Below are 26,383 nucleotides of genomic sequence, written 5' to 3' on the forward strand. Positions count from 1 at the left end.
GAATTGCACGTAACTTTTCTAGAAAAGTGGATGGTCAACCAAATATAAGTACTCTATAAATCTGTCACCTTTCCATGGTCAACCAAACATGCTAAAAGTATTTTTCCAGGCATCCTCTTTTCAGAAATCTACTTCTCATGAGGAATCATATTTCAATTGAAAAAAATGCTTCCCGCGAACCAAACAAGCCAAAAATGATCTTTTTTATATACCTAACAAGTGAAAGCAAGATACTTATTCTTAGATACGGAATTGCGATAAGGGAAAACAAAGATCAAAATTGAAATTGTGAAACTTTTACCATTCCAACGTAAAGGAGACGAGCAACCATTTTTCAACTGCTATGACCTAAGACTGAAGCAATCCCTTTCCCGACAATGTCGACATTCATTAATACGTTGTGTCTGAGAGAGAAGTGAACGCAGATTTTTACATGCCATTGTTGTTATTTCCATGGTTCTGGCTCACGAGGTGGAACCTTATTGGCTCTTCTCATTTACAGAAGACCAAGCAATCTAACAAAAGTCAAGAACATGTTCCTCGTCGTCCTACAATGACAGGGCATTGGAGGTTGCTAGTGGAATAGAGGTCCTACTAGAGAAAGAATTAATAACTCGACACACACGCATGTGAAAGCGCCTTTTGCCCCCATATTCCAAAGTCTTTTGGTGGAGGGTGCATATATTCCAATTTGAGATGGAGGGGTTTCTTTTTTTAATACAAGAATAAAGATCTATTTGCCTAAGGGTGGAATTTTCCTTGGAAGCAGCATGTTAATAACAAATATCTTGTTAGTAAACCTTTTTTGCAGATATATCTCTATTATGTTGCCAAACCGTTGCTCTTTGATTTGTAATGTGTTGTTTAGTTTGCATGGATGCGATCTTTTATATGATTAGGTATATGTGCCAATAAATTAAGTTTTAGGGCAATAAGAAACATGGTGTTCTTTCAAACAAATGAATTCTTAAATGAATTGACCAATAGACCTAGAATTGTTAATTTTACATGTCCATGAAAAGTAGGGTATGTTAATCCTTTCATCTCCGCATTAGGTTTCTATCACTAGTATTATAAAATTTAACTTGATTGGCCACACTATCATGATAGGAAGCTAGTGTTTCTTTATTGATATCTTCCCTAAAGTCATAAAGTGGGTGATCATATACAGAGTAGGGTTGCAAGCTGACCAGGTTGGTTCAGAGATGAGTATAATCCAAATCTAATCCATAGTTGAAGGGGGTCAAAGAATTGCATCCAAACCAATCCAATTTTCTCGGGTTTAGATTAGATTGATATAACTTTATCTACCCAAAAAATTCTTGGGTTAAAGTCTAATAAAAAATAGTCTAAACATAAATCATAACAAACATATATAAATCGGTAATCTAATTATATTATAAACATATTACGCGATAAAATAATAGTAAACAATAAATAAATATTATCAAAAATATTATACATGAGATTTGACTAATTATCTTGATACATAATCATTAGTAACACATATTATGGATAAATTATGTAATAAAAGTAGATTTTTTTTTTTAAGGAGCATTTTGAAATATATAGGATACTGCTTTTGAAATGGTTCGGGTCAGTTTGGGTTCAGTTTAAGACTTTAAGGATCCAAACTTTATATATATATATATATATATATATATATATATATATATATATATATATATATATATATATATATATATATATATATATATATATATATATATGAAATGGGTCATTTTTTAAAATTCAAGCCTAATCCAAATAACTCAATTTGGGCTGCACTGAATTAATTTCAAATCGATTCTAGGTCCGAAACAAGTCAATTCAATCCACTTGCAAAGAAAATACGCTTTAGTCACTAAAGGATAGCGTACAAAATATGATCAGCTAAATTTTTTTATCACCTGTTAAATGAAACTAACAATAATGAGGTAATATGGTAGAAATTTTTCTATCTATAGTTTAGAGTACCCAAGGTGGGTTAAAGTCATGCTGCTATCATTGTCAATAATCTTGCATATAATATGGTGTTTCATAACTATTATTTCATCTTGACTTAATAAAGAAATATGAATAAAGTAACACTAGAAGCCAATTTTGAAATAGTTTAATAACTTAGAGTATCATTAAATTAATATGATTCTTTATACAATTTTCTCTTGCATTGCTGTGGTTAAAAGAAAGCACCATCTCAAAGAGGTCAAAAAAAAAAAAAAAAGGAAAGGAGAAGGAAAGAAAGAAGCCACCATATTAAAGTGCAACATTACCTGAATGATGTTTATAACTGAGATATCATAGTCTTTTTTTTAAAAAAAAGAAAAAAGAGAAAAATGGGGGCCTAGAATGACATCCTATATTTGATGGGGACTAATTAGCAAAAACTATTTTTCTTATTTTTCTTCCCAAATGCTCCTGTGCGTGAGGATTCCGTCAAGTAGGTCACAATATAGGATAGGTAAATAAAACTTTCTGTTCTTCCAACACTACGATATGGAATCTTTCGACGATCGTATTCCATTCAAAAGAAAAAATGTTTGACGATTATATCAAGAATGCGCGCATTTCGGGGTCAAATCGGCCGTCTCCGGGTACCCCTTCCCTGCGTTCGAGGTCGTCGCGGAGTCCTCGCCGCCCTTCGCCGCCTCCTCCTCCCGCCCCTCCGCCTCCTCTGCCGAGTCGTTGCCATGGCCGACAAGCCCGACAAAGAGCCCCCCCAAGAAGAGCTCCGGCCGTGGGAGCCGCCCTTCGACCCCTCGAAGCCTTCCACCCCCATCTCCTACCCAATCACCAACCTGGATGCCCTCGAGTCCAGGTCCTACTTCGAATCTTTCCACTTCCCTTTCAACAAAGCCTCTGTCCCTCTCCCCTCCTCCGCGGCCGGGGTTTTGCCGGCGCGGCGGAGGCTTCTGGCTTGCCACGACTTCAAGGGCGGGTACCGGGACGACATCTGGGTCCAGGGCGGGGCTAACCCGGGCGCCTACGCCATATGGCACTGGCACCTCATGGACGTCTTCATCTACTTCTCCCACTACCTCGTCACGCTGCCGCCGCCGTGCTGGACAAACGCCGCCCACACCCACGGCGTAAAGGTACGATCTTTCCTGTGGTTTCCTTTCGAAATAGGGTTCTCTTCTCCTTCGACAAGGTGGTTGAGTAATCTTGGATTGGTGGATTTGTTGCGCTCTTTTCTAGAGGGTCATTTAAATCTTTTGGATTGTGGGGTTTGATTAGGCGTCTATGTGATTTTCTTGTGTAGTTTGTTCGACTACGTTGGGAGCTGTAACATGTGACTGATGATGTTTTCTGAGTGATCGGACTACTTACATTTTTAAGAAATTATGAAGTAAAATCAATGGGAGTTTAATGCTGTATTCTTGGGTTGGTGATGCGTGGAGCCAACGAAAGAGTCTAGGATTACCAGGTCTCTACATAGATGAACTGTGTATATAAAAGAAACAACTGTGGTTTATATAATTGAACAGGAAAGCTTGCGTGTCGATGTTTATTAATTTCATGTTTTCATCGATTATGGATATGAAGGTGTTGGGAACGTTCCTCACAGAATGGGATGAAGGCGCTGCGATTTGCAACACATTGCTTTCATCAAAAACATCTGCTCGAATGTATGCTGAGCGGTTGACAGAACTAGCTACAGCCTTGGGCTTTGATGGCTGGCTGGTAATTCACATTAATCCTTTATTTTTTGCCTTTCGTCCTCTAGTCCATTCACTTTCTTGCATCTGGTTGCGTTATTTGTTCGTTAATTCTGATTTCTTGAACTTTTTCGCATAACTAGAACTTAGATAATCATCATAAACTTGGGGGGCATGTATTAGTATGTCTTCTGTAATCCGGTCCTATGGAACTGTGTGATTGCCTGATAGGGGATTTGTTTGTTTGATTACTGTTTGGAGGCCTTTTCTTTAGAATCTTTTGAGAGCTGACATTGTAAAATGTTTTTAAGGTCAATATGGAAGTTAACTTGGACTTGCAGCAAATTGATAACTTGAAAGAGTTTATTCGTCACCTGTCTCAGACTATGCACTCCTCTGTCCCAGGATCCTTGGTCATATGGTGATAAAACATTTTTTTTTTTGTTCTTTAACATTAGAACTTTGTTACTTCTCTTCAAGAATTGTACTATCATTTCATTTATTTGATTATGTAGGTATGATGCTGTGACCGTAGATGGTAAACTTGACTGGCAAGATCAGCTGAATGAAAAAAATAAACCTTTTTTTGATGTATGTGATGGTATTCTTGTAAATTATTCTTGGAAGGTTGGTAGCCTGTTCTCCATTTTTCCCCCCTTTCCCCAATTCTCTGGAAATTGGATTTTCCTTTTCTATATAAATCTTGCATTTAGATCTTTCCAAATCTTGCAGGAAAAGTACCCTGAAGTTTCAGCTACTGTTGCTGGCAATCGAAGGTTTGATGTATATATGGGTATTGACATTTTTGGCAGAAATACATATGGTGGCGGGCAGTGGAATGTATGTTGCCTATCGCTTATGAGATTACCTGCTGGATTTCTTTAATTTCTCTTACTCAGAAGAAAAGGAAAAAACTGGTTGAAGTATAAAGAGATCTTTTAATGTAGTTGGAAAGGGGAGAACATGATACTACTGTTACTGCATCAATCATTAGGTTAAGAAGTTGCTACCACACAGTACTCTCCATGAGCTAGAATTGGCCCTCGAAACTGAAAAAAAACCTTATATTCCTTATGAATCATTCGCTGGATAACTCCATGCGAAGTTGCAACAAGATGTTGGAATACTCAAGTTGCAAAAAGTAGCTGCATATTTTTGTTGAGTTTCATATAGAAACACCTCCATGCTTCAATACGTTTTTTTCTGTGATGAATGTTGCAGTTCTGGTGTTTAAACATCTCATTCTAATCCTATAACTAGATATGACTCAGGAAGATAATGAAATAGGCTTTGGTGAAGTACTTTACTTGGCAGGCAATGTACCCTGTGCTATGCTTGCTGGCAAATGGCCCCAGCTTTAACATATAACCAAAGCCATAATCATGTACATTAGGAGGACCAAGGCACGCATCACAAGCAGCAGATTTATTGCTATAAGTACTGTGCTAGATTCTACTGAAGGATTTACTTTTTTCCTCCCTGTAATTGGCATTTTTTTTTAACTATGGCTCACTGTATTAACTTATACCTTGCTTTTTTTAATCATCCCAGACAAATATTGCGCTTGATTTACTGAAGAATGATGACATTTCAGCTGCCATATTTGCTCCTGGATGGGTATATGAAACTGAACAACAACCTGACTTTCATACTGCACAAAATCGGTAACACATTGTTATTTGATTTTTGTAAAGTTGTAAATATTGTTTGTCGAGGTACCTGGTGACTATACCACTTGTACGAGAGATAGTCCTGTAGAGATTATAAGCTGTTCTTTAACTTCATGTGCCTGATTCTGTTTCCCGCTACCAGCTGCTTATAAGAAATCCCAAATAGTTTCAACTTGGATCATACTAGAAATCAAAAACATAAGCTACCTAGTTCTTGGAGTTACCTGCATAAATCATCTTTTCTTTCAAGTTATGGGATGCCTACACTCTAGGATTGTCCTCAAGCAGTTAAATGTAACCTGAATCAATTCCACAGAGGCTCAAAAGTTGATATGTGGGATGGGCAATATTGGGGGCCTGCGGATTGCTTGCTAAGTCACACATGATGGTGAAACGCACCCCTCCCAAGTGAAACAAAATAAATGCCACTTGTCTGCATGCTAAAACATATTAGTTTTGTAGAGCCATTGCTTAGAGGAGTGATTCTCTGACCCTCATGTAGGAAAGACAGGACCAGATCAAATAATAATAACATATTATCAACCTCCCTAGGTCTTAGAGAAAAAAGTGCTTGAGGGGTCATATGAGATTGGCCATGGAAGCAGGAAATTTGCAGTTTGGGGGATTGTTTGATAGTTCATGTGGACCAGAAATGCTTTAGACCTGTCAGATAAATCTAGTTTATGCTTTAGACAACTTGATAGTTTAGTATCAAGGTTTCCTCCAAGAAATATTGAGACTGTGTAGCTGTTAGAGGAACTTTTGGATACTTTATCATCAATTCTGTCATCAGGCTTACAATCACCCTAGTACACTTGGCCGATGATTGATGCATTAGTTTAGTTTGACATGGTAGATAATGACATTTACAAGACACCATGGACAGTCTGAAACATTTCATTGTTTTAACCAAATATCTGTATAATAAAAGAAACATAAATATTTTTCTATACTTTATATAATTAACTGAAGATAACAAATAGCAAACAAGCCATATCTAAGGCTGAAATCATGGAATTAAGCTTATTACATATATTATAGATAGCACATATCAATTTATTCTATACTAATTGGAAGTTTGATCACATGAGTTATTGGAAGAATTACATTTGTTTACTTAACAGTGTTTGCTGTTACACTGTAGAGTCATACGAGTTATCTTGTTTTTTAATTATCATTATTAAGATGTGGATATTATTCAATCTAAATAGGTTACAAACTACTATTTTATTCTTTTTCATATCTATGTTTCGAATATCTTTCTTCACTCCATCAGTATGCCTTCATCCGTTAAGGTCCTTGAACTGAATTTGCAGGTGGTGGGGCCTTGTTGAGCAATCATGGGGTAGACTTCAAAGCTACCCAAAACTCCTGCCCTTCTACTCAAATTTTGATCAGGTGGGTACTCTGCTATTCATCTTATAATCTTATTTATCTTAGTGCCATAATTTTTTTTTGATCTGAATTACATATGCACTTATGTGATCTAGGTTGCAATTTTGTTTTAAATTTTGAATGTGTTATTTGTTGATATGAGCCATTATCCACTGACTAGAGAGTCCTTTCTTCTCTCCAAATCTCATGCAGAAATTTAGGCTATTGGATTTTTTTAAACAATATTAGGAGTTTTTGTTTCTTTTCTTTTAATTTTTCATGAAAAAAGGGTGTAGGCTTGATTCAGGGAGGCATATAAGAGTAGCTGATTTCTGTAATCTGTGAGAGCGCGTTTCTAAAGTTCAAAAGAAAATAAGTGGCTGAGCCGGTTAACATGGCTAGCACAGCCTATTTAAGAGAAGTGGTAGCTTTCAATTTTTTTAAGGGGAACAAGATAAAAGTGGAAAGCTATGACACATATCAAGGAGAAATAATAAGAGAGGAAAAAATACATGATATTTCTGACACTTGCCTCTCAGCTTCTGGCTTTATGTGGGACCACATTCAGTGGCCAGGAATCAACTGTATTTTCTACTGTTATTAAGCTGAGCCCGCATTAATTCCCATCAAACATGTTTTTGTAGGTTTTTTTGGTTGACCACAAGCCTTTTAATCAAGGTTTCAGGTTTTGGCTGGAGAAACTGATTGGTTTCAGCTGGAATGGGTAACTGAGCATTGTTTTATTTCAATCAGTTTGGTTGTATCAACTGGTTTCAGTGGTTTCGACCAAATCTGATCATATATGTTAATATTTTATTATTCAGTGTTAAGTTGGGACCATTTCTTCATTTATTTGAGTATATTTGCATAAAATAGTGTGTCTTTTTTCTTTTCTTTTTGGGGTTATAAAAGGGGTACTGACTTGTCAATGATAATTCAAACCACTGAAGTCATATTCTTAAATTAAGCACTTTTTTTTTGCAATTTTTTTGCACATTGGAAGCATTGGGAGCTAATCTCAAGTAATTGAAGATTAAGCACAGGTTTTCAAAATTGATCGTATATCTTATAGGCATGTTGATGAGACATGTCTAACTGCAGTCTCTTTTTTTTGCACTTTATAGATTATAAATTTTTTGTTGATCCCTGGTGTGTGATATGATCATAATTGAAATGTTAGGTTTGTCCTCGTATTAATTTTTTTGTGAATATTTTTCTTCTCTAAATATTTATGTTTTTAAGTGTTAGACACTTTAAATTGGTATGCAATATGATTCTTTAGCATTTTCATTGTTTTTAAGGTTGTTTTTATAATTTTAACAATTTCCATCTCTCAAAGCAAAAACACCAAAATTACATCTAGAAATTCCAAAAATACATCATATCTTATAATTACAACATATATGTTTTCTTTGTTGTTTTCTCCTTATATCTCGAATTCCTTTTTTCCCTAATTTTCTGGTTGGTACTGCAAAACTTAAGCAGAAACTACCAGAATCTCTGAAATTAAAACTTGGTGAGCTTGACTAAAACTGAGTTTTTGAAATCTTTTATATTAAAACTGGATGATATTAATGTCATTTTTATTGCTAAGCCCACAGATTTGGCATCTTTTACATTGTCCTTTGCTTATCTTCGACTTAATTTTTCCGTATATTTTCCAATATTTTATTGTTCTGGTATTTTGTTTTTTTTTTTTAATTTCAATTTTCAATCATGCTTTTTCTTTTGCTGTCAGTGATGTATGTTGTCAATTGCTAGATAGTAATAGCAATACTATATTAAAATACTTATTTCTACTTCGTTGTTCTCCAGAATCTTTTTTGTTTATTTGATTGTTTGATTTTTTCCATAAAATATAATCTTATTAAATGCATCTTAAATCTGTTATTTTATTTCTGTTTACAGATTTCTTGATCTTGAATTTTCCATATCTCCAGGGTCACGGTTATCATTTTTCTATTGAAGGCCTACAGGTAGCTGATGATCCTTGGAATAACATTTCTTGCCAAGGTTTTCAGGTATCCAACAAATGATTGCTTACTATCATACCGTGCACTGTATTATCTTGTTGATTGTCATTGTAAACATGATTTATGCAATCTGAGAAATACTTTGAGCGTATTTAGTATTTGTATTTTTTGATGAAAATCTAATATTTATGTTTCAGCACTCTACAACTTTTTTAGGGTTATTTACTGTTTAAAATTAATGTGTCTTAAAATACTATTGTTATATATGGTTTCTTTACTCAAATGTTTCTTTTCTGCCAATCAGCTTATTCCAGTTGAGTTCTTTTGAGGGTTGGGATATAATATATCTCTAATTTAGAACTAATTTATTAAGCACTGTGCATATTGTTTATCCTTCTTAATTAGTGAGTCATGCAATGTTTATAGTGAAACAGGAAGTATCTGATCTCCATTCTTTCTTTATTCAAAGGAAGTTGAAATCTTGCAACTTAGTGGATTAGTTGCATGATTAACTAATTATATTTTTTTGTGGCAGCCCCTCATTCATAATTTTATGAATTCTCAAACTGATGTGCAAGCCTTCATCAAGTAAGTTCTAGTTCATTGTCTACTAGTGCAGATTTTATGCCTGAAACTTGAATCGCTCTGTATCTAATTCCTCACAGATTCTAAAATTGGCAAACTTTTATGTGCTTTCAAGCTACAGCAAGAGGAACTCTTGCAAGAATTTAGTTCATGCTTCAAACTCTTTATCTTCAAATTCTATCTTTAGATTCCTCTACAATTCAGCTTTTAATATTGCAGCATATTAGTTTCTAGTTTTTTTCCTCTTTTGTCTTTTTTCATAGCTACAGATTTTCCATCCTGGTTTTCAGGCAGGCATGTGTAAAAGTGATCATCTCAAACATTATGGCTCATATATAGTTTGTTTTTGCATATTTATGTGATAGTTATATTAAGTAAGATTTTATTACACCATATGTGCATGTCGACATGCACCCATACAGTATTTGTCAGTATATATGGGTTTGCATATTACCCATATCATATATAAATAATACTTATAATATTCGCTTTACAGTATTTGTCTGGTTATGGCTTCAGATTTAACCCCCTTCTAATTAAGTTGTACTTGCACTTGGTAGTTTTAAGGATGCATCTTACAGTGGTGGAGGAAACATCACAGCAAAAGGAAGTCTTAAAGACAATACTTCTTTCTCAACAATGCTCTTTTGTGGAGAACTTCCTTTGGAAGACCTACCTGTGCACATTTTATATTCTGTAAGCAGCCTCCAGTTTTATTAGAACATACTAGTTGGTACTTCTACACCCATTACTAGAGTTCAACTTAAACTTTTCGATTGTGTGCCTTTTTTAAAATGTTTACTTAAAGAAACTACTATGGATTGAGACAGCTTTGTATTGACATATACTTGCATAACTTCTTTTTGTAGTTTTCCTTATGCATGAATGTACATATGCACATTTTCTGTGCCCTGATTTACCAAGTTTAACAATTGTCGGTTGAGAATTTATGAAAGCAAAAGGAAAAGGAGGAAATAAGAAGGTCCAGTTTTCACTCTTCCCCCCCTCCTCTTCTCTTTTGAGAGAATCAGTTAGGGAATATCGAAACTAATTCAACGTGTTGGCATTTAAGGATAGGAGAGACATTCTTCCCAAATAAAGGCTGATGAATTTTATGTATAAATAGTTGTAATTACTGGAAACATTTATCAAATTCGATGTCCTACGATCATCAGATGGTCTCATTGATATGTGTAGCATTTTGTGTAGTTTTGTTTTTTATGCATTCATGGTGGCTTGATAGTTATATTTCTATTCTGCCAGTATCTAGATTGGCACCGTATTTTGTTAAAAAAATACTTCAAAGCCACAGTGTTAGCAGTTAACAATCAGAAGCTACATGTGAACAGAATGGTAGAAGTGAAGCAACAGCATTGTTTTCTGATATGACATGATGCAGCCACTCTATTCTTGCTCTGTGACCTTCTAGATTTATTGACTTTTTATAAGACATTAGATTTCACTTAGTTGTTAAATTTGTTGTTGGCAGGTCTTGGCCCAATATAATTTGATAGTCGTTCTTAATGTTCTGTCTTATAAAATTTTTCTACTTACATTCAAAACATAGATTGTTTCGATGGAAAATTTGCATAAAACTTCTGAAGGCAACCTTTCAAACGTCAACAAGGCTATGCACAGGACTCTTTTGAAAAGCAAACCTTTAAAACCTATATGAATGTAGAAATTCAATATCTGATGTTAAATAATTGTGATAATTTTGGGCTCTGCCTAAACCCTAGACCATCTGAATGTCTCCTTTTGATTTGTGAAACTCTTGTTAAGTTACTCTAAGAAAATAATAGCCAAAATTAGCAGTCCAGTAATTTCATTGTCCTCAAAGCACATGGGGAATGGTTTTGATTCAAATTTTATATAATGACTGCTGAGATGTACCAAGAAAAAGCTATATGTCAATATACCAAGTTCCTTTCTGTAGTTAGTGTGATTCCTTCAAACTTTGTCCTTCACCACTTTGCAGGTTGATCTAATCTCAGTAAATCTTTTGATATATTAAGCCCTTGTTGATTTTCTTTTCCTTATCATATAGTCAATCTGATGTGTATTTTTTTTTCCTGCTCTACCGATGCAGGTTAAATTAATTGGGAATTCTATTCTGGGACTATGCCTTGAATTTTCTTCTGAAATTAATGGGAGGATATCCATTCTTATCATAAATGATACACAAACCTTTCCAACTGTGAACCATTTGACAAATAAATATGATGAAATCATTTGCTCACAAGTTAGAAAGACTAAGATGGAAGCTTTGGCTGATGCAGCATGGATTGTATATGAAGCTAGTGTCAAGATGAGTGGTTACACATTAACTGGTATCCATGTAGTTGGCTATAATATGAGAAGGCCTGGTGTGACTGAATCAGCTACTGTGGATAGCACAAAAATAGAAAATGAAACAGTAAGCACAGATGGATTTTCATCCTATTGTGCATCACTTGGTCACATCACTATTCGCACTTCTGAGCAGAACATGGAATTCCCACCAGCTGATTCATGGATCACTGATGGTCAGCACATTTCATGGACCTCACGCTCTCAAGGGACTAAAGATGTCAGCCTCAAAATTGCTTGGAAACTGAAATCAGGGAGTACAACATCATTTATGAAGTACAGTATCTATGTTGAGAAAATAGCAAAGGAAGCTACTAGTGACAGGATCTACAAGGTTCCCAGTTATCTTGGGATTGCTAAAGTTGAAACCTTCTATGTGTCAGATCTTGATGTTCCTAGTGAAGTTACAAGTCTCAGGTTTATCATTCAGGTGTGCGGACTTGATGGGGCTTGTCAAAAACTTTGCGAGTCGCCAGCATTTGTGTTGGCTGTTGAAGGGCATTAAACTATGTTATTCACATGATTCCCCAGGATACTAATCGACTGGAAAGAGGAGGGATATGATATCATTTTTAACAGTCATAAAAGCTACTACAATTATATGGATGTATTTTGAAGTAGCTTTTTAGTCATCGGGTAGCTCAAGTGAATGGAAATAAGTTGTTGATTTCCTCTTTTATTGAGATGGCCTGGTTGAAAAGTTAACCTGTGTTAGGTGAAATTTAAAGTATAACTCTATTGATACAAATGTCTCCTTTTCTGATGACAATTGGGTGGATAAGAGCTACAAATGTTAGCTTGGACATAGTCTGCTGTATCATTTTCTTGGGAAAGTTTTCTGTAATTGCCTTAGTGGACAAGTGATTGCCAAATGGCTCCCTACATCAACGGATGCCGGCAAATGACTAGTTCTTGCGATTGATTTGATGAAGACGAATGCTCCATCTAGGGATGTCAACAACTGCAGATGCTACCGTTCAACTTTAACCACATTGATTACTACTGATATAATTAATTTGATTCAATTGGTTCATGGACTCTTCAATAGAAGCAAATATTTCACTCCATTCTTGCATGTTAAAATGTTGCGGGACTTCCAGATGAATATATAGCCCTCTATAGCTACCTGAGGGTGTAGATATTTCTCTATCTCGTTATGTGGTGAATTTGAGGTGGTGTAACAAAAACTAAATCATAGGGGGAAATGGTAGCTGTTGCTATGGCAATGGAAGCACCAAATGAACTTCATTAGATTTTGATCCTCTTCCAGCCCTAATCATGACAACCTTACTTCCTTTCCGTCATTAGTCAAAGAATTGTTTTAGAGAAGCCACAGCACAGAACCATACCATCCAACAAGACTAGAGCCATTAACATGCCCAACGAATGTGTGGATGTGTTATTGATCTATTGAAAAGATGAGTCAGCAGGCACCACTAGTTATTCTCACAATGGCTAGACGACTCGACTGCAGCTAAATCAATTCACTTTGGCTTATATGTTGCAAGATATCCAAACTCAATCTGAATCATCAAAAAATTGCCATAAAACATGATGGAATATTATAGCTTGTTGCTCCTTTTATTGATCTTGGTTTTTGGCATCATCTTCAAATGATTAGTGCCCCTGCAATCCCATAGTTTTCCTTCACATCTTTTTGGATTCCTCTTTGATTTAGCTTTGATTCTCTTTTTATATATAGTATAGGTTTTCATAGTGGTCATTAGTGCTGGTATCTGATGAAATCTATTCTTTAACTTCGGTAAAACTTAATCTCAAATTAGTTGGGTCAGCTACATGAGTTCTTTTCCTTCATTCCACCCGAATTAGGACTATAATTTCTGCAAGATGTTAAGATATCAAGCCATTCCTTACCACTTCGTCTTATTGATTTTCAATCATAAAACCTGCTAGAAATTCCAAAACCAATGGGCTTTTCGTACTCGCTTGCTTTCTCGGTAAACAATAGCCCTCTAACTTTGTCATTCTCTTTTATCTAAGTTGCTTAGCATTGCCTACCTGTTATCCGTCCAGCAAGAGCAAAATCAAAAGGAGTGAAGTAGATCATACCTGATGAGTACAGACACACCCAATAAAATCAAAAAACAAAATATTGCGAAGTGATAGGGGCAACTCCCCATCACCAACCCATAAGGTACTACCAAAGTGACTAGCTACATAAGCAGCCACCCAATTCGTAATCTCATTAGCTTCACGGAACACATGTTTGGCTTGAAAGGCCCTTCTATCTCCCACCATTGCCCAGATATCTTGGAGCAAAGGGTAGACGCAACTATTATTCCTTGGGCTTGTCTGGATCCAACTGATGATGGTAGCCGAGTCTCCCTCCACTATGATGGAACTAGCCCGTAAAACACACCGGACATGATGAAGGTCCGCCCAAGCGGCCCGCAACTCCACACCCAGAACCGATATATCGAAGAGTTGACTACCTTCTGCAGCCACTCTGATTTGCAAAATTTTTTGCCATTGTTTCTCCTAACCTTTGTCTCCCTAAATTCATAGATTTGTAAGTAATTAAAAAAATGAGGATTGAAAAAACTGAAAGAATTCGAGTCATTCCGGCATGAGGCTCGTTTATGTAACGCATGCCTGTCTCTGAGTTGGTCACAAATGGTGGAAGAGGCATGCCAACCAAAGGTCAACCACAAACATGGTGTTGAGTGAAAAATGAGAAGAATTATAGAGCCAAGAGCTAATATTGCCTATATAAGAATTGTTTGTACTGAATCTGAGCAACATTGATATCATTCTCAGGAGAAAAACCATCATCAAAGAGAGATTGATGTTTTACCTCCAACATTGAAGGGATCTGCAGTACATAACGAGCAGTGGTGCTAATTTCACCATCTTAAATTCACCACATAACGACATTGATTTTCCATAGCTAATTAACTAATTTTTAGTTCTTTCCACCAGAAAAGATAATTATTCTGACACTAAAAAAAAAAACATTCTAGATGATCAAGAAAGTAGGGATAATGACAACTTGAAGATGTACGAGTTGTGGTGCTCTTTATATGGACGGATGTGTGATACAAATGCTTTAAGCTCCTTCTCCATGACATCATGTTCATCTTTTGCAGCAGATCTTGCCTGTTATAGTTGATTCTCTTCATCTATGAGACAATCTTGGAGGTGCAATTTGATATGATAAAGATGCATAAAGTTTCAATCTCATAATTAATTGGGTGATTGCACTCCTTGTAGGAAAGAATTTGTGAATAAGAAGAAGAGTATTGTTGGATGTAGAGCAAGTTGGCAATTCCATCCTTCTTACTGCAATAGAGCTTCTACATTCATGCAGTATTACTCTCTAAAAAAATCAGCAACAGATATCTATAAGAGACACAACTTTACAAGGCAAGTAGTACCAAAGGATACCTTGTCTCCCCAATTTACTTAATATTGTATACATGTCAATCAAAGTTAACAACATCTACATCATATAAGTTGTCATTTGCAAAACGCTACCATCTACAAGGACGTCAGCGAAGGAATTGCTGACTTCTTAGTGTTATAGAAAAATCCAAATGTATAATATTATTGCATGTCAGTTTATAAGTGTAAAGTTAACAATATAAATACTGTAGAGGATGTTAATTATAAAAATGCTACAACTCTTCTCAAGTCATCAATAAATTTGCCGGCTTTATCAGTTGTATGTAAGTATTAGGTATCAATTTCTGCTACGGTGGCTTATCCTAAAATTTTACATAAAAAAATATATAAATAATATATTTATATATAAATATCTACTGTTATTATGATAGTAATCATTGCCGAAATGGACGGAAAAAACTTTAATTTAAAGGATAGCTGATCAAAAACCTAGAAAATCTACTTACGTCAATCAGACGGTTGAAGTATCGATCCCAACGGACGAATCTCCAAGCTCCCATAAGTTTGGCACCGTAGGATTGGTGCTTCGTCTCCACCAATCCCGACCGCATACTGATAAGCCTGTCTCCCGTTTATTTCCTGCTCTCCTGTCTCTCTCTTTCTCTCTCTCTCGGCTCCGCTCCACTCGGATGCTCTCGGAGACCGCCGCAAAGAACCGCCTCGGAGATGCCGGCGCGATGCCGTATCGCTTTCTGGGCTCTCGCCGCATCGCTTCTGTGCTTCGAGCCGGTCCTTTCCCTCGCGGGAGGAGCGTGCGAGCTTAGCGTTCGACGCCGCAACCTTGTCTATAACTATAGCTTGGCGTCGTCCACCTCTAAACACCCCCACGGTGTTCTCAGCGAAGATGGGTACTTCTCCTCGCCCCTAAAGATCCCATTTTTTCATCGGACTATTTCTTTTTCTTGTAGATTTTTTCGTTTTCTTAGATGGAATTTGGATCGCATCCACGTTGGATTCCTTCTCTTCAACTGGGTTTTTTCAATTTAAATTATTTTCCCCTTTTTCTCAGAATTTTGGTGGGACTGGATGTGTAAAATAGAGGAATAAGTTCTTAAAAATTTGGCCTTGGAATTAGTAGGCGTTCGAAATCCACTGGGGAAATCTGGAAAAGGATGATTTTATACAACCATATTAAGTAAAAGATAAAAATTTGAGTTGATATTGCTTTTTGGGAGGCAATTATGAGGCCATTGAAATAATCGAGCTTCAATGTACCTTGCCTTCTAACTACTTCTTGAAACACGGGATTGTGAAACTTGTGCAGTATGCTTCGAACTTTAATTTTCTGTTGGCCTTTCTTGCAACAAAAGATTAGAAGAGCGATGCATTGCTGCTTGGTTTCCAAAGAAGATGGGACGTCGGATTAACATTCTGAACTATGACACCTTTTATGGAAATCTATACCTTAATTTTGTTTTTCAAAATTCTAGTTTTAAATTTATGTAGGGAAGATACTTGCATCAAAATCAACTTCAAAGTGGTAAAATTTCATTACTCATCACCTTGCTACTAAAAAATGCCACCCCATATTAGTTTATTCCTCTTATACTTTGTCTATGTTTATTTTTCAGTCTCCAGTTGATAGCTTCTAGAATGTGAAACCTTGTTTTTTCCACCTTTCTTCTACTGCTTAGCATAACCAGTGGGCTTATTTTTTGGAATACTTACTTTTAATATGGGATTTATGCTACTTCAAAGAATGATTTTGTCTCTCTTTTTGAGTGTATGATCTTTAACTTCTCAATTTTAAAGCACAGCATAGTTGCATCTATATTTTCTGGGTCAGCACCACAGTTTTGTCCTGAAGAATGGAATAGCTGTCTAATTCTTTTAAATTTCCAGAATATTTCATTGTTCCACAACAAATATAATGCAGTTATATAACGTCGAGGTTGTGTTTTGTAGGTTTTACAAGGTAGCAGTAAATGAGACGTTGCTCTGGTTTCAGGTTGGCCTTGTCAGGTTACCTTCTTAGTATGAGCTTTCATATGTTCATGATTATTACATTGTGTACTTCTTTGCTAAAAGTAACAAGTGAATGTTTGAAATTTTTTGTCCACTTTAGATTACTTGACCATGATATTAACTTTCAAGGAGAGTAGTTCATGTATATCTCTGGGATGGTGTATTAGATAAACCACATTGCTTCAAATTGAACTCCTCAAGTTTGATGCTATTCAGGTCATTGATATTCAGCTCATCAATTTGTATGTGAACAGCTATGCGATCAGATGATATTCAACCACAATCCACCTAGATGTTTTGGTTGCCAGGTAATGGCTTCTGAGGGGGTTCTCACCACCTTCTTTAGGCCAGTTTTCTTTGCTTGGCTTTAATATCTTATTTCAATTAGAGCAACTGGATATTGCTATCTTAAAAAGTTTTAAGATGACAGTGTGAGCAATGCTGCTATTTATAATTCTGTGTTATCCATTGTGCTATTTGTCATCTTTCTTTTGTCCAATTGTTTTACTTAATACTGTTATCTTCTTATGGCCAACTTTGCTGATTCTTTCTTTATTGCCTGTAATAGGACTGTGGAGGTCCTTCACATTGTGGCATGAAGTGCAGTGCACTTGTGGCAAACAACATAGGAGGTAGGCTTCTTTTTTGTTGTGTATCTTGGAGCTAATTGCTGTAGCATTATGGGATTTTGTGTCAATGTCTAAAATGGTGGACTCTATCAAGCAAATTCTTATGACCATGCACATGAGTGCGCGCGCGCGCGCGCGCACACACACAGAGGTGCTGAGTACCCCAAGAAGCAAATTCTACTCATTCATTCTTCAAGGATCATCCATCAGTGTTCTGTCAACGTGGTTTACTAGCTTTCATGGGCATGTACCAGTTATGTAAGAAATGCTGTTGGGCAGTGTACAATGGTGAGAGTCGATAATGTGAACATATTAGATGTTTTCTACATCTGGCAGAACGAGCCTTTTCTTGCAATAAATCAATCAAATAAGTTTATGATGGAAAAGAAACAACTAATGGTCAATGAAGAATAAATAAGGCCAACATGATTGTTGAGCCTATCTTATTTGTACCTGATTATCATGTCCTTGTTTTCCCTTTATTATATTCAAACTTCACTATAAGCTCCTCAATATTCACACCATTTATTTGATAAATCCTGCACCTGAAGTTACTGGTTCTGTTTTTTTTTTTTAGATGATGTTTCAGTTAGCTTTGTGATTGCTTTTATAAGCACCATGATATAACTGAGCTTAACTGATAATGGTGGCTTATGCAGGTTATCATGTTTGCACAACTATTGGGGGGTTACCAAATCAGAATATTGCTCTCATTGGTAATATTAAGTACTCATGTTGCATGTATATACTTATACATCCATTCATGCATACATATATACATGCATATTTTTGTTTCCATACATCACACAGTTATTTATCATATCACTTGTGTTGTTGAGTTTTCTATCAGTCAGATGGCTGCCAGGGTCATTACTTTTAATTACTAGAAGTTCTTTTTAATTTTAATATGATTTATCGACATGTATAATTTCTTTGGTGCCTTCCACTATGAAGTGTTTAAACAACTACACATTATATTGATTTGGAAGAATCTTGTGTGTTCTTTGAGTTGCCTGTTGAGTGAAATTTCTGACAGATAACTGTAATAGAAGATGTCGGCGAATCTCTTGGATCCTAAAAAATTGGAGTATGGATTCTTGCATAACATGGAGATATTGGAAATTAGTTTGTCTGCACAATTACCAATTTAGTCAAATCTACCCCATAGTGGAAAGTTTTAATGGATGCACTTGTTTTTCTCTTCGGTAGGAAGAAGTGATGTAATCACTCAGTTACAACCTCTCATAGTGAAACCCGAATGCATCTTTATAAATTTAGTACATAAAAAGCGCAGGCTGATTGCAGTATATGTCACTGTTTTGGCACCCTCATTATAGATAAAATGCTAAGGTTCCAACCATGAAATAATTGGACAAATCAATTGATAGCACCTCTTGATTTTACTTTGTGTTACTCTTTTAGTCTTATGTCCTATCTATTTTTCGGCACCTTTATTTTGCAACAATTTATACATTATATCTGAAGCTTCTCTGCTGTGCTTCTGCCACAAAGTTTCCCTTTCCTCTCATTTAGTCGAACTTATCAACTTGTTATTATTAATAAAATCACTTGTCTGATTCTACTTTTGAGCTCCCTCCCTCCTTCTCTCTCTCTGTCTGTGAGAACGGCTAAATTTGAGCAAGTTTTTAACTTTTATTTAATTGCATTGACAGATGAAAATGATCCAGAAAGGGGTGTCATTATTAGGATGTCAGCTAATAGCCTGGAAAAGAATTGTTCACTTTCTGTTTCAGTTTTCTGTGATTCAGTTAAAACCCATGTGAGTTGTTCTCCCTTCTTTGGCAGGCTTCTGCAAATATTCATATCTTATTCCTTACACCTCCATGTTCCCATTCCAGGTACCAAATTCACTGAACATATCAGGAAGCTGTGACTATGTAAGTGCAATTTTTTTTTATTGTATCTAGGTAATATTTGTTGAGGAGAGAAGTTATCCATCCATGTGGTTTTTTCTATTGTTCATGATTATTAAGAAAATAAAGTGGGCATATTTAGTCTTTGTCTGTTTCTCAAAAGGTGACTATTGTGAGAGAAAGAACAAAGTTCTTTTTACCCTTTCTGATTTGCAATGAAGTGGATATTCAAAGAGAAGATCATAGAAATACATCCCAAGTGTATTGTAGTAAAAGAAAAGTAATAAAGTAAAGTGGGTAGAATATCCACTTATTTGCTCATTGTGAGATATAGTGAGTAAAAACCTCTTTACCCATTTAAAGGTCCATACCCTTCTGTTGGCTAGCAAGATGTCATTGCCCCCTTAGAACATAAATTCTTTAGGAAGATCAGTATGAACATTCTAAATAACTTTAAGAAGAATGGATCCTACGCAAGGTAGGCCGAACCGGACCGTTCAGGATGGATCCTACGCAAGGTAGGCCGAACCGGACCGAACCGCCTGGTTCGGCCTGCACCGAGCCGACCTGGTGGAAAACCAGATCGGTTTGCCCATTAAAATCTGTTCCGGCCCCGAACCGACCGGAACCAGCCAGAAAAGGCCAGAACCGATTGGAAAATGCCGGAACCAGACCGAACCGGCCGGTTCCATTCGAACTCGATGCCAACAGACAATTCGCACTGAGTCGACCCGGTTCGGAACCAGGCGCCCTTCCCCTTTGCTTCTTTTGTTAAAAGGAGGTATTGGGAATGCTTCGTTTAGCCTTAAGATGCTTAAACGACTCTTCCTTCCCTCAAATTTACGAAATCACACTGATTCAGCGCGATTGAAGGAAGATCCAAGCCTAAATAAGGTGTACTTTCTCTCTTCTATCTCATTTCCTCTATTTTTTGGGGAGGTTTGAAAAAATAGCTTGAAATTTGCAAAATAAAGGAAGATCATGTAAAATTTTTAATTTGAGCTTGATTTTATTATATGTTGTAGATCTTTGGATGATTTACACGATAAAAAAAATTTTAATTTTCGAATTATATATAATTTTTAAAAATTAAAAATACACTGTTGGATTAAAAAAATTTAAAAATAAAAAAAAAATAAAATTTTAAAAAAATTATAAAATTAGAAGCGTATTTAGGGGCATGCAAGCTATTCTCCAACAAAATTTGGCGTCTATTCATTTAATTTTTGATGCGATCATGCGCACAATGGCCTAAGTTTAAGTTTAAAAAAAATTGAGAAATAAGTAGCTTTTGATGTATGCCCATGAACCTAGAAAAATATATGTAGCATCCATTATTGGGTTCTACATGAATCCAAGCTGAAAGTAATTTTTTAAAATATTTATATTTAAAAATAGTTTTTAAATTTAAAAATAATTAAAAACATATAATTAATACTAAAAATATTTATTTGGATGGGCTGCTTTACAACCGTTTTATTAGTCAGTTTATCAGTCAGAAGACACCTCTTAGAGCCAGAGCTTCAGCGAGAGATCCGAGAATGCTTATAACTCTTACGTTCCTTATGGGATAAACATATAAGATTACAACGCTGTTTGGTTAGAGAGGTGGGCTGATGTGCTGTCTGACTATGCTAATGATCTAGATATCTATAAGAGGCATCACCACTCGACAAGATTTTAACTATCGATATGTATGTTGTACTTTAAATATATATAATTAATTATATTATATTATATTTTTTATCTCTATTTGATTTGAGGATATTTCATGTTGCTTCTTGCAGCATGCAACATCTCACTAATCATTTTATATTTTGTATCATTTTAAAAAAAACAAGATGGATCATTTAGATTAAATCGGGATTATAGAAACTTAAAAAATATCAAAAATATCAATTGAGACTTAAAATCATTGAAAAATGAAAAAAGATTGATTACCAATTAATTGAACTTGAAAAACTCAAAAAAAAAATGAGTGTGCCGGTACAGAACCGGCACGCCCAAGCATACCGTATGTTGATACGATACTGAACCGATACCGTATCGATCCATATGCCGGTACGGATTTCGGTATTGGTTTGGCGGACCTTGATCCTACGTATATATACTTTCTAGGATGCTTGTTCTTTTGATATTAATGCTTAGTTGCGGAGCTTTTTCTTAGTGAGATGGCTCAGATCTAGAGCCGATCCTGACTTTATGAAAAAAATCTGCAACATTTTTCTTTAGTAATGACAATATTACCAACAAAGAGGAAGTTTATATAAGGTTTAGGCATTTTTAAAGTTTTATTCACAAGCAACACGAGGATAGAGGCTAGATCCATTTCATAGAATATGCTTTTTTTTTCAATGTTTTCCTTTTGCTTAATATAATCAACCATGTGATTGGTTAAACAGATCATCAAACAAAAGAAAGAAAAAGACGTTGGAAATGGTTATAACTTATAACATATTTTCTTTGCAGGCTACAGTGCTTAGGCATCCATCCGGTTGTGCTAAAGTAATTTCTGTCAATGGAAATGGGCTGGGCTGGTTTGGTACCTTAATAATCATGTAGGTCTTTTGAGTATTATCCACTTTCAGTAAGCTTTATATTTCATAAGCGGTAGAACTACTCACCTAGCTTCCACCTATAGTTTCTTTTGCAAAACCTCATTGACTAAATTGCTTTGCTTTTCCAGAATCTTATGCCTTGTAGGAGGTTACATTCTGATTGGCACCATTTACAGGTTTTTCTTCCTCGGAATTCATGGTGCAGAAGTATGGCTTTTTCTATCACTTCAAATATTGCGCTCTACTTATAATTTTACGTAGACTATTTATGCATAGAAACTGCTCTAGAAAAATAGATTCTGAACATGTCTTTTGCTAGGATGACTTGCTATGCAAATGCCTTCTGATTTGATTTATCTGCGCAATTTTTCAGTTTGCTTGATATACATTGATCATATGTTTATGGTTTGAAGTCAAGTGCTAGATAGTGACATGGTTATTCGAGCATGTACACATCCATATCATTAGTTGCAAATGTACTAGTTTTATGACTTGACAAGAGAGCAAATTGTTCCATTTCAGTTGGAGGGCAAGAAAGAATACAAGACCTTCTAATTCTTATAAACATTGATAACATTTATTTAAATTGTTAGGTATTGATGTTCGCTGTGAAGAAGATATATATTTTTTTAGTTGAGATTCTGGCACAAATGAGTCCACTCATGCTCAGATTATGGATGCATATGCCATCATCATATTGAAAAGCAGTTCATGTTGGTTTTCCTTCACGGCGTTCACGAACTTTAAAGTTTGAATAAGGATGTACAGTAAGAATGTCACATGCTGAAGGTTAGAATTTTAGCCTGAATACGATGTAGGCATATTGCCACATTGTAACTAATAGACACATGTTAGCTCTGTAAGACAAGGACCTTGTGACTTCATTCTCTTAATCTTGCTAATCCACCCTGCTGCTATTCTGCAGGTTGTCAAACTGGAAGCACAAAAATGTGCAAACAAAGACAAACAGGACAGTTATTGTCATAGAATCATTATACTATTGCATCTTCCGGTCTTCCGTGAATTTCATAGAGAAATATTCTTCATGCTGCAGTTCAATTTCCATTTTCCATGATTAAGTTTGCCCTCTTAAATTTGGGGGTTTGAAGTTCTAAAACCATGACGTTGTCTTTTTTTGCTTGATGAAGAAAGGAAAAAATAAGAGCAGAGTTTCTGAAAAGGAAGTTCCAAATTGAAAAGCTCTGAGATGATGGGAAGGCAAAACTCATGGAACTTAAATTAGAAGTTTCAAAGCCCATTCAACGTCATAAAATTTTGTGATTTCATGGAATATCTGGACACAGCATAAGATTTTGATAGATTTACTACATCAATTTCACTGTTATTGCATGAACTGGGCAATAGCCCAGTATTTGCACCCTCCTCCATGTAGAGGAGATTCACAATATGAGACCTGAGAAGGATGTTTCCCCAAGTATTCAACACGAGCAATTTTCTTGGGTGGTTCCCCTCCCTTTCCCTCGAGATAAGGGGGACAAGCATGTCCTGAAATGCAATGAATGTTACAGATTACTTCAAGCTGAGCAGTGATCTTTATATGTTAGTCTCCTGATATTATGTTGGTTTAATGTTAGTCTAATCAAATCTAACATTCTATCTTAATGCTAACTCTGGCGTCCATCTTAATGCAATTAATAGCTGGATGAAACTATATATCAAAACCAAATTTGATTTCTATAGCAGGATATAATAGGGATATTATTTTTCTCTTGTATTATCATTTCCTATAGATCTGTGCACATTTGTGCATAGTAATGCAAGATTTGATAGTTGTATGGTTGGTTTATAATGTTTGTTTTCCCTTTACTTCAGGCTATACCGAACATGGAGTTTTGGTTCAGTTTGCCCCAAAGAGCAAGGGTGAGTTCTTATCATAATCTTATTTTTGTAATCTGAAGTACTCCTCCAGAGCAGCATATTGCATCGAGAGTACGGCATATAACTTTAATTAAAAAGGCTTGAAGCTGTTCAATTGTTTGTGGCTGTCATTCTGTCAAGATGTTGGTGAACAGGTTATCTGTAGTTTTCCTCTTGGTACATCTATGGTAGCAAGTCAGAATGAGAATTCCTGCCAGACATTATGAGCACCAAAAATTAACTTTTTTATTTTCTTATGATACCCATATTTGGGAGATGTATCCAGGAGGCTCATGTCTAATTAACATGTTCTGGCAGTTGGGTGTTGTACATTGCAAGCGCCGTTGACTACTTTGTGGTTGCAAGTGTGCAGGCATTTATCTAGTTGAAATGTGATGCAACTGACCAATGTCTATTTGATTTTAACATTCTAATATATTTCGCTCTGTTCTCCAGAGTATGCTTGGTTCCTTAGTAAGAAGATTCCGAGGACACACTAGAGATAGCCGAGGTTCTTATGCTCCTATGAACCACTGAAAAACACATTTGGCCAACTTTCTCATGGAGCTCTCTTGGTGGATTACTGGATTTACTCATCTACGCAAACAGCCAATTGAGAGATCAACAATTTCTGCAATTGGAAGGAATGGCTTGGTATTTATTAGCAGGCTCACTTGCTATATTGAGGTGTGCCACAGAGGCTGTCATTGATAGTCGATATTTTTGTTTTTCTGTGTCGTTTTCTTGATTAGAGCGTTGATAGTATTTTTCTACCCTCATCTGACGTAGTGTTATCAGAAATGATGGGTGATTTTTTTTTTTGTTCTTTTAGTTGAACAGTTGATTTGTCAATTGCCGTGTATTTCTTCATGGCCATGTGTCTGCTTTAATTCGTTTCTTTGGAATTTAAATCTGCCCCTGCAAGTGGAATACCTTGTCTTGTTGGATCTCTTACATTAATCATGACTTCATGTTGGTACTTTGGATGAGATTCACCTTCATAGCTGGGCTGTGATGAGTCTCAAGAAGTTTCAAGCATGATGATTTTTAATTGGTGATAAAATTGATCTGAAGCCAAAGAGGGCCAAGAGGCACAAGACAGCTCCTGTGGGATATATATTTCTAACTTCCCTATTTAAATGATTCCCGAAGGTCATGTCCACTCTGATGCTCTTGTTGAATTATAAATTATAGTGATGCATTACAATGCATTATCCAAATTAATTAGGCCATCTTTATTGATCTCCTACAATTCGAAGGTAAACAATCATAAATTTTTTACATGCTGGATTTGACGAATTTCTTTTCTGTCTATGTTTTAATGCCTTCCGTATTACATTTTCTATCTCCATGGTAAAGAATCTTGAACTCTCTAATGGATGGGACTTTCTCAGGTATATGCTTTGCATGCTTGGTCCCACATGCTGATCCATAAAACTAACATGTCTTATCACTGTCTCCAACGATGTTCGGCGGAGATTGTTTAAACACTTAAAAAATTTCCTACAAAATATGTTAATTGTGTTCTTGTCTGATTCTCTGTTTATCTGTGCATTGAATTAAATGCCAAAATGCATCATTTTGGTTCTCTAAAACAACATTCCATTTCTATTCCATTTTTCTTTTCTGCATGTATAATTTTAGTGGCTATTAGTTCTTTAGTTTTGTAATAGTTATATCACAAATTCATGCTCAATCTCAATCAATTCTTATGAGTGAACACGTACAACCTAAACTCTAAATTGATGCGCACCAGTATTGCTTAGTTCTCCTCCCACTTTCCATCAATACTTCAGTCACTAACATGGCTTTGACATTGACTACTAGCCAGCTCTATATCCTCGCTTATTCTTCATCATTTTAAGTCAAAATATTTTAGACTTGATTCTGGGATATTCTTGTAGAATGTGCTTTGCCTTGTCGAAAAGCACAATACTAACAATATTCTCCAAGGTTGGTTTTTCACTAACCTGAATGATTCTCTGAATTGTTATCTGATAACTGAAATAATCAAGAACACTAAGAATACCATGTCTATTCCAATCACCCGCTCTTCATTATTTTTTTTCGGAAGGGGGGGGGGGGGGGGGGGGGGGGGGAGGGCGTGTGATAATTTTCACAAATTATCAAGAAATACTCCTTCATTGGAAATTACTATTATGTTAATGGTGATAATATTTCTGTTTATAGAGAACTTGGTAATAGTTCTCCCTCTGAATTCTTTCCAAAATCTTGGCAAGTTCTTGCGACTATTATGAACCACAAGAGAACCCTTGCGCTTGACAGCTTTTTTTTGATGCTTCAATTTTGACCTTGATTCTGACAAGAGAGAAAACTCAACTACAGCAACCTATAAAACAAGACTGCTGAAATAATGTCGACACCTCTGATGGAGGAACAGACAAGGGAATAATATCAAGTTATCAACAGAGAAAAAGTTGTGGAG

At 35.8% G+C, this 26,383-nt stretch overlaps 2 protein-coding genes across 5 annotated transcripts; both read left to right on the forward strand.

Moving 5' to 3' along the window:
- The first annotated feature begins 2,429 nt into the window (after nucleotides 1-2,429).
- LOC103717481 (cytosolic endo-beta-N-acetylglucosaminidase 1) lies at nucleotides 2,430-12,492 on the forward strand. The gene is made up of 11 exons (XM_008805887.4): nucleotides 2,430-3,095; nucleotides 3,547-3,684; nucleotides 3,971-4,080; nucleotides 4,175-4,286; nucleotides 4,392-4,499; nucleotides 5,211-5,323; nucleotides 6,646-6,727; nucleotides 8,644-8,724; nucleotides 9,212-9,264; nucleotides 9,822-9,957; nucleotides 11,351-12,492. Exons 1-11 carry the CDS (start codon nucleotides 2,559-2,561, stop codon nucleotides 12,113-12,115), a joined length of 2,235 nt encoding a protein of 744 aa, XP_008804109.2. The 5' UTR covers nucleotides 2,430-2,558; the 3' UTR covers nucleotides 12,116-12,492.
- A 3,114-nt stretch (nucleotides 12,493-15,606) lies between these two features.
- On the forward strand, nucleotides 15,607-24,938 carry LOC103717482. 4 transcript variants are annotated; one of them, XM_008805889.4, is made up of 11 exons: nucleotides 15,607-15,881; nucleotides 16,939-16,981; nucleotides 17,253-17,306; nucleotides 17,567-17,630; nucleotides 18,287-18,343; nucleotides 19,301-19,407; nucleotides 19,487-19,525; nucleotides 21,971-22,059; nucleotides 22,188-22,266; nucleotides 23,893-23,940; nucleotides 24,394-24,938. In XM_008805889.4, exons 1-11 carry the CDS (start codon nucleotides 15,700-15,702, stop codon nucleotides 24,472-24,474), a joined length of 843 nt encoding a protein of 280 aa, XP_008804111.1. In that variant the 5' UTR covers nucleotides 15,607-15,699; the 3' UTR covers nucleotides 24,475-24,938. The 4 variants fall into 4 exon arrangements, with proteins under 4 accessions (XP_008804111.1, XP_008804114.1, XP_008804113.1 ...); XM_008805892.4 differs by having other exon boundaries at nucleotides 15,654-15,881; nucleotides 16,939-16,995; nucleotides 17,215-17,306; XM_008805891.4 differs by having other exon boundaries at nucleotides 15,658-15,881; nucleotides 17,215-17,306.
- The last annotated feature ends 1,445 nt before the right edge of the window (nucleotides 24,939-26,383 follow it).

The sequence above is a fragment of the Phoenix dactylifera genome, chromosome 3, assembly GCF_009389715.1.
Source record: "Phoenix dactylifera cultivar Barhee BC4 chromosome 3, palm_55x_up_171113_PBpolish2nd_filt_p, whole genome shotgun sequence".
NCBI classification, from domain to species: domain Eukaryota; kingdom Viridiplantae; phylum Streptophyta; class Magnoliopsida; order Arecales; family Arecaceae; genus Phoenix; species Phoenix dactylifera.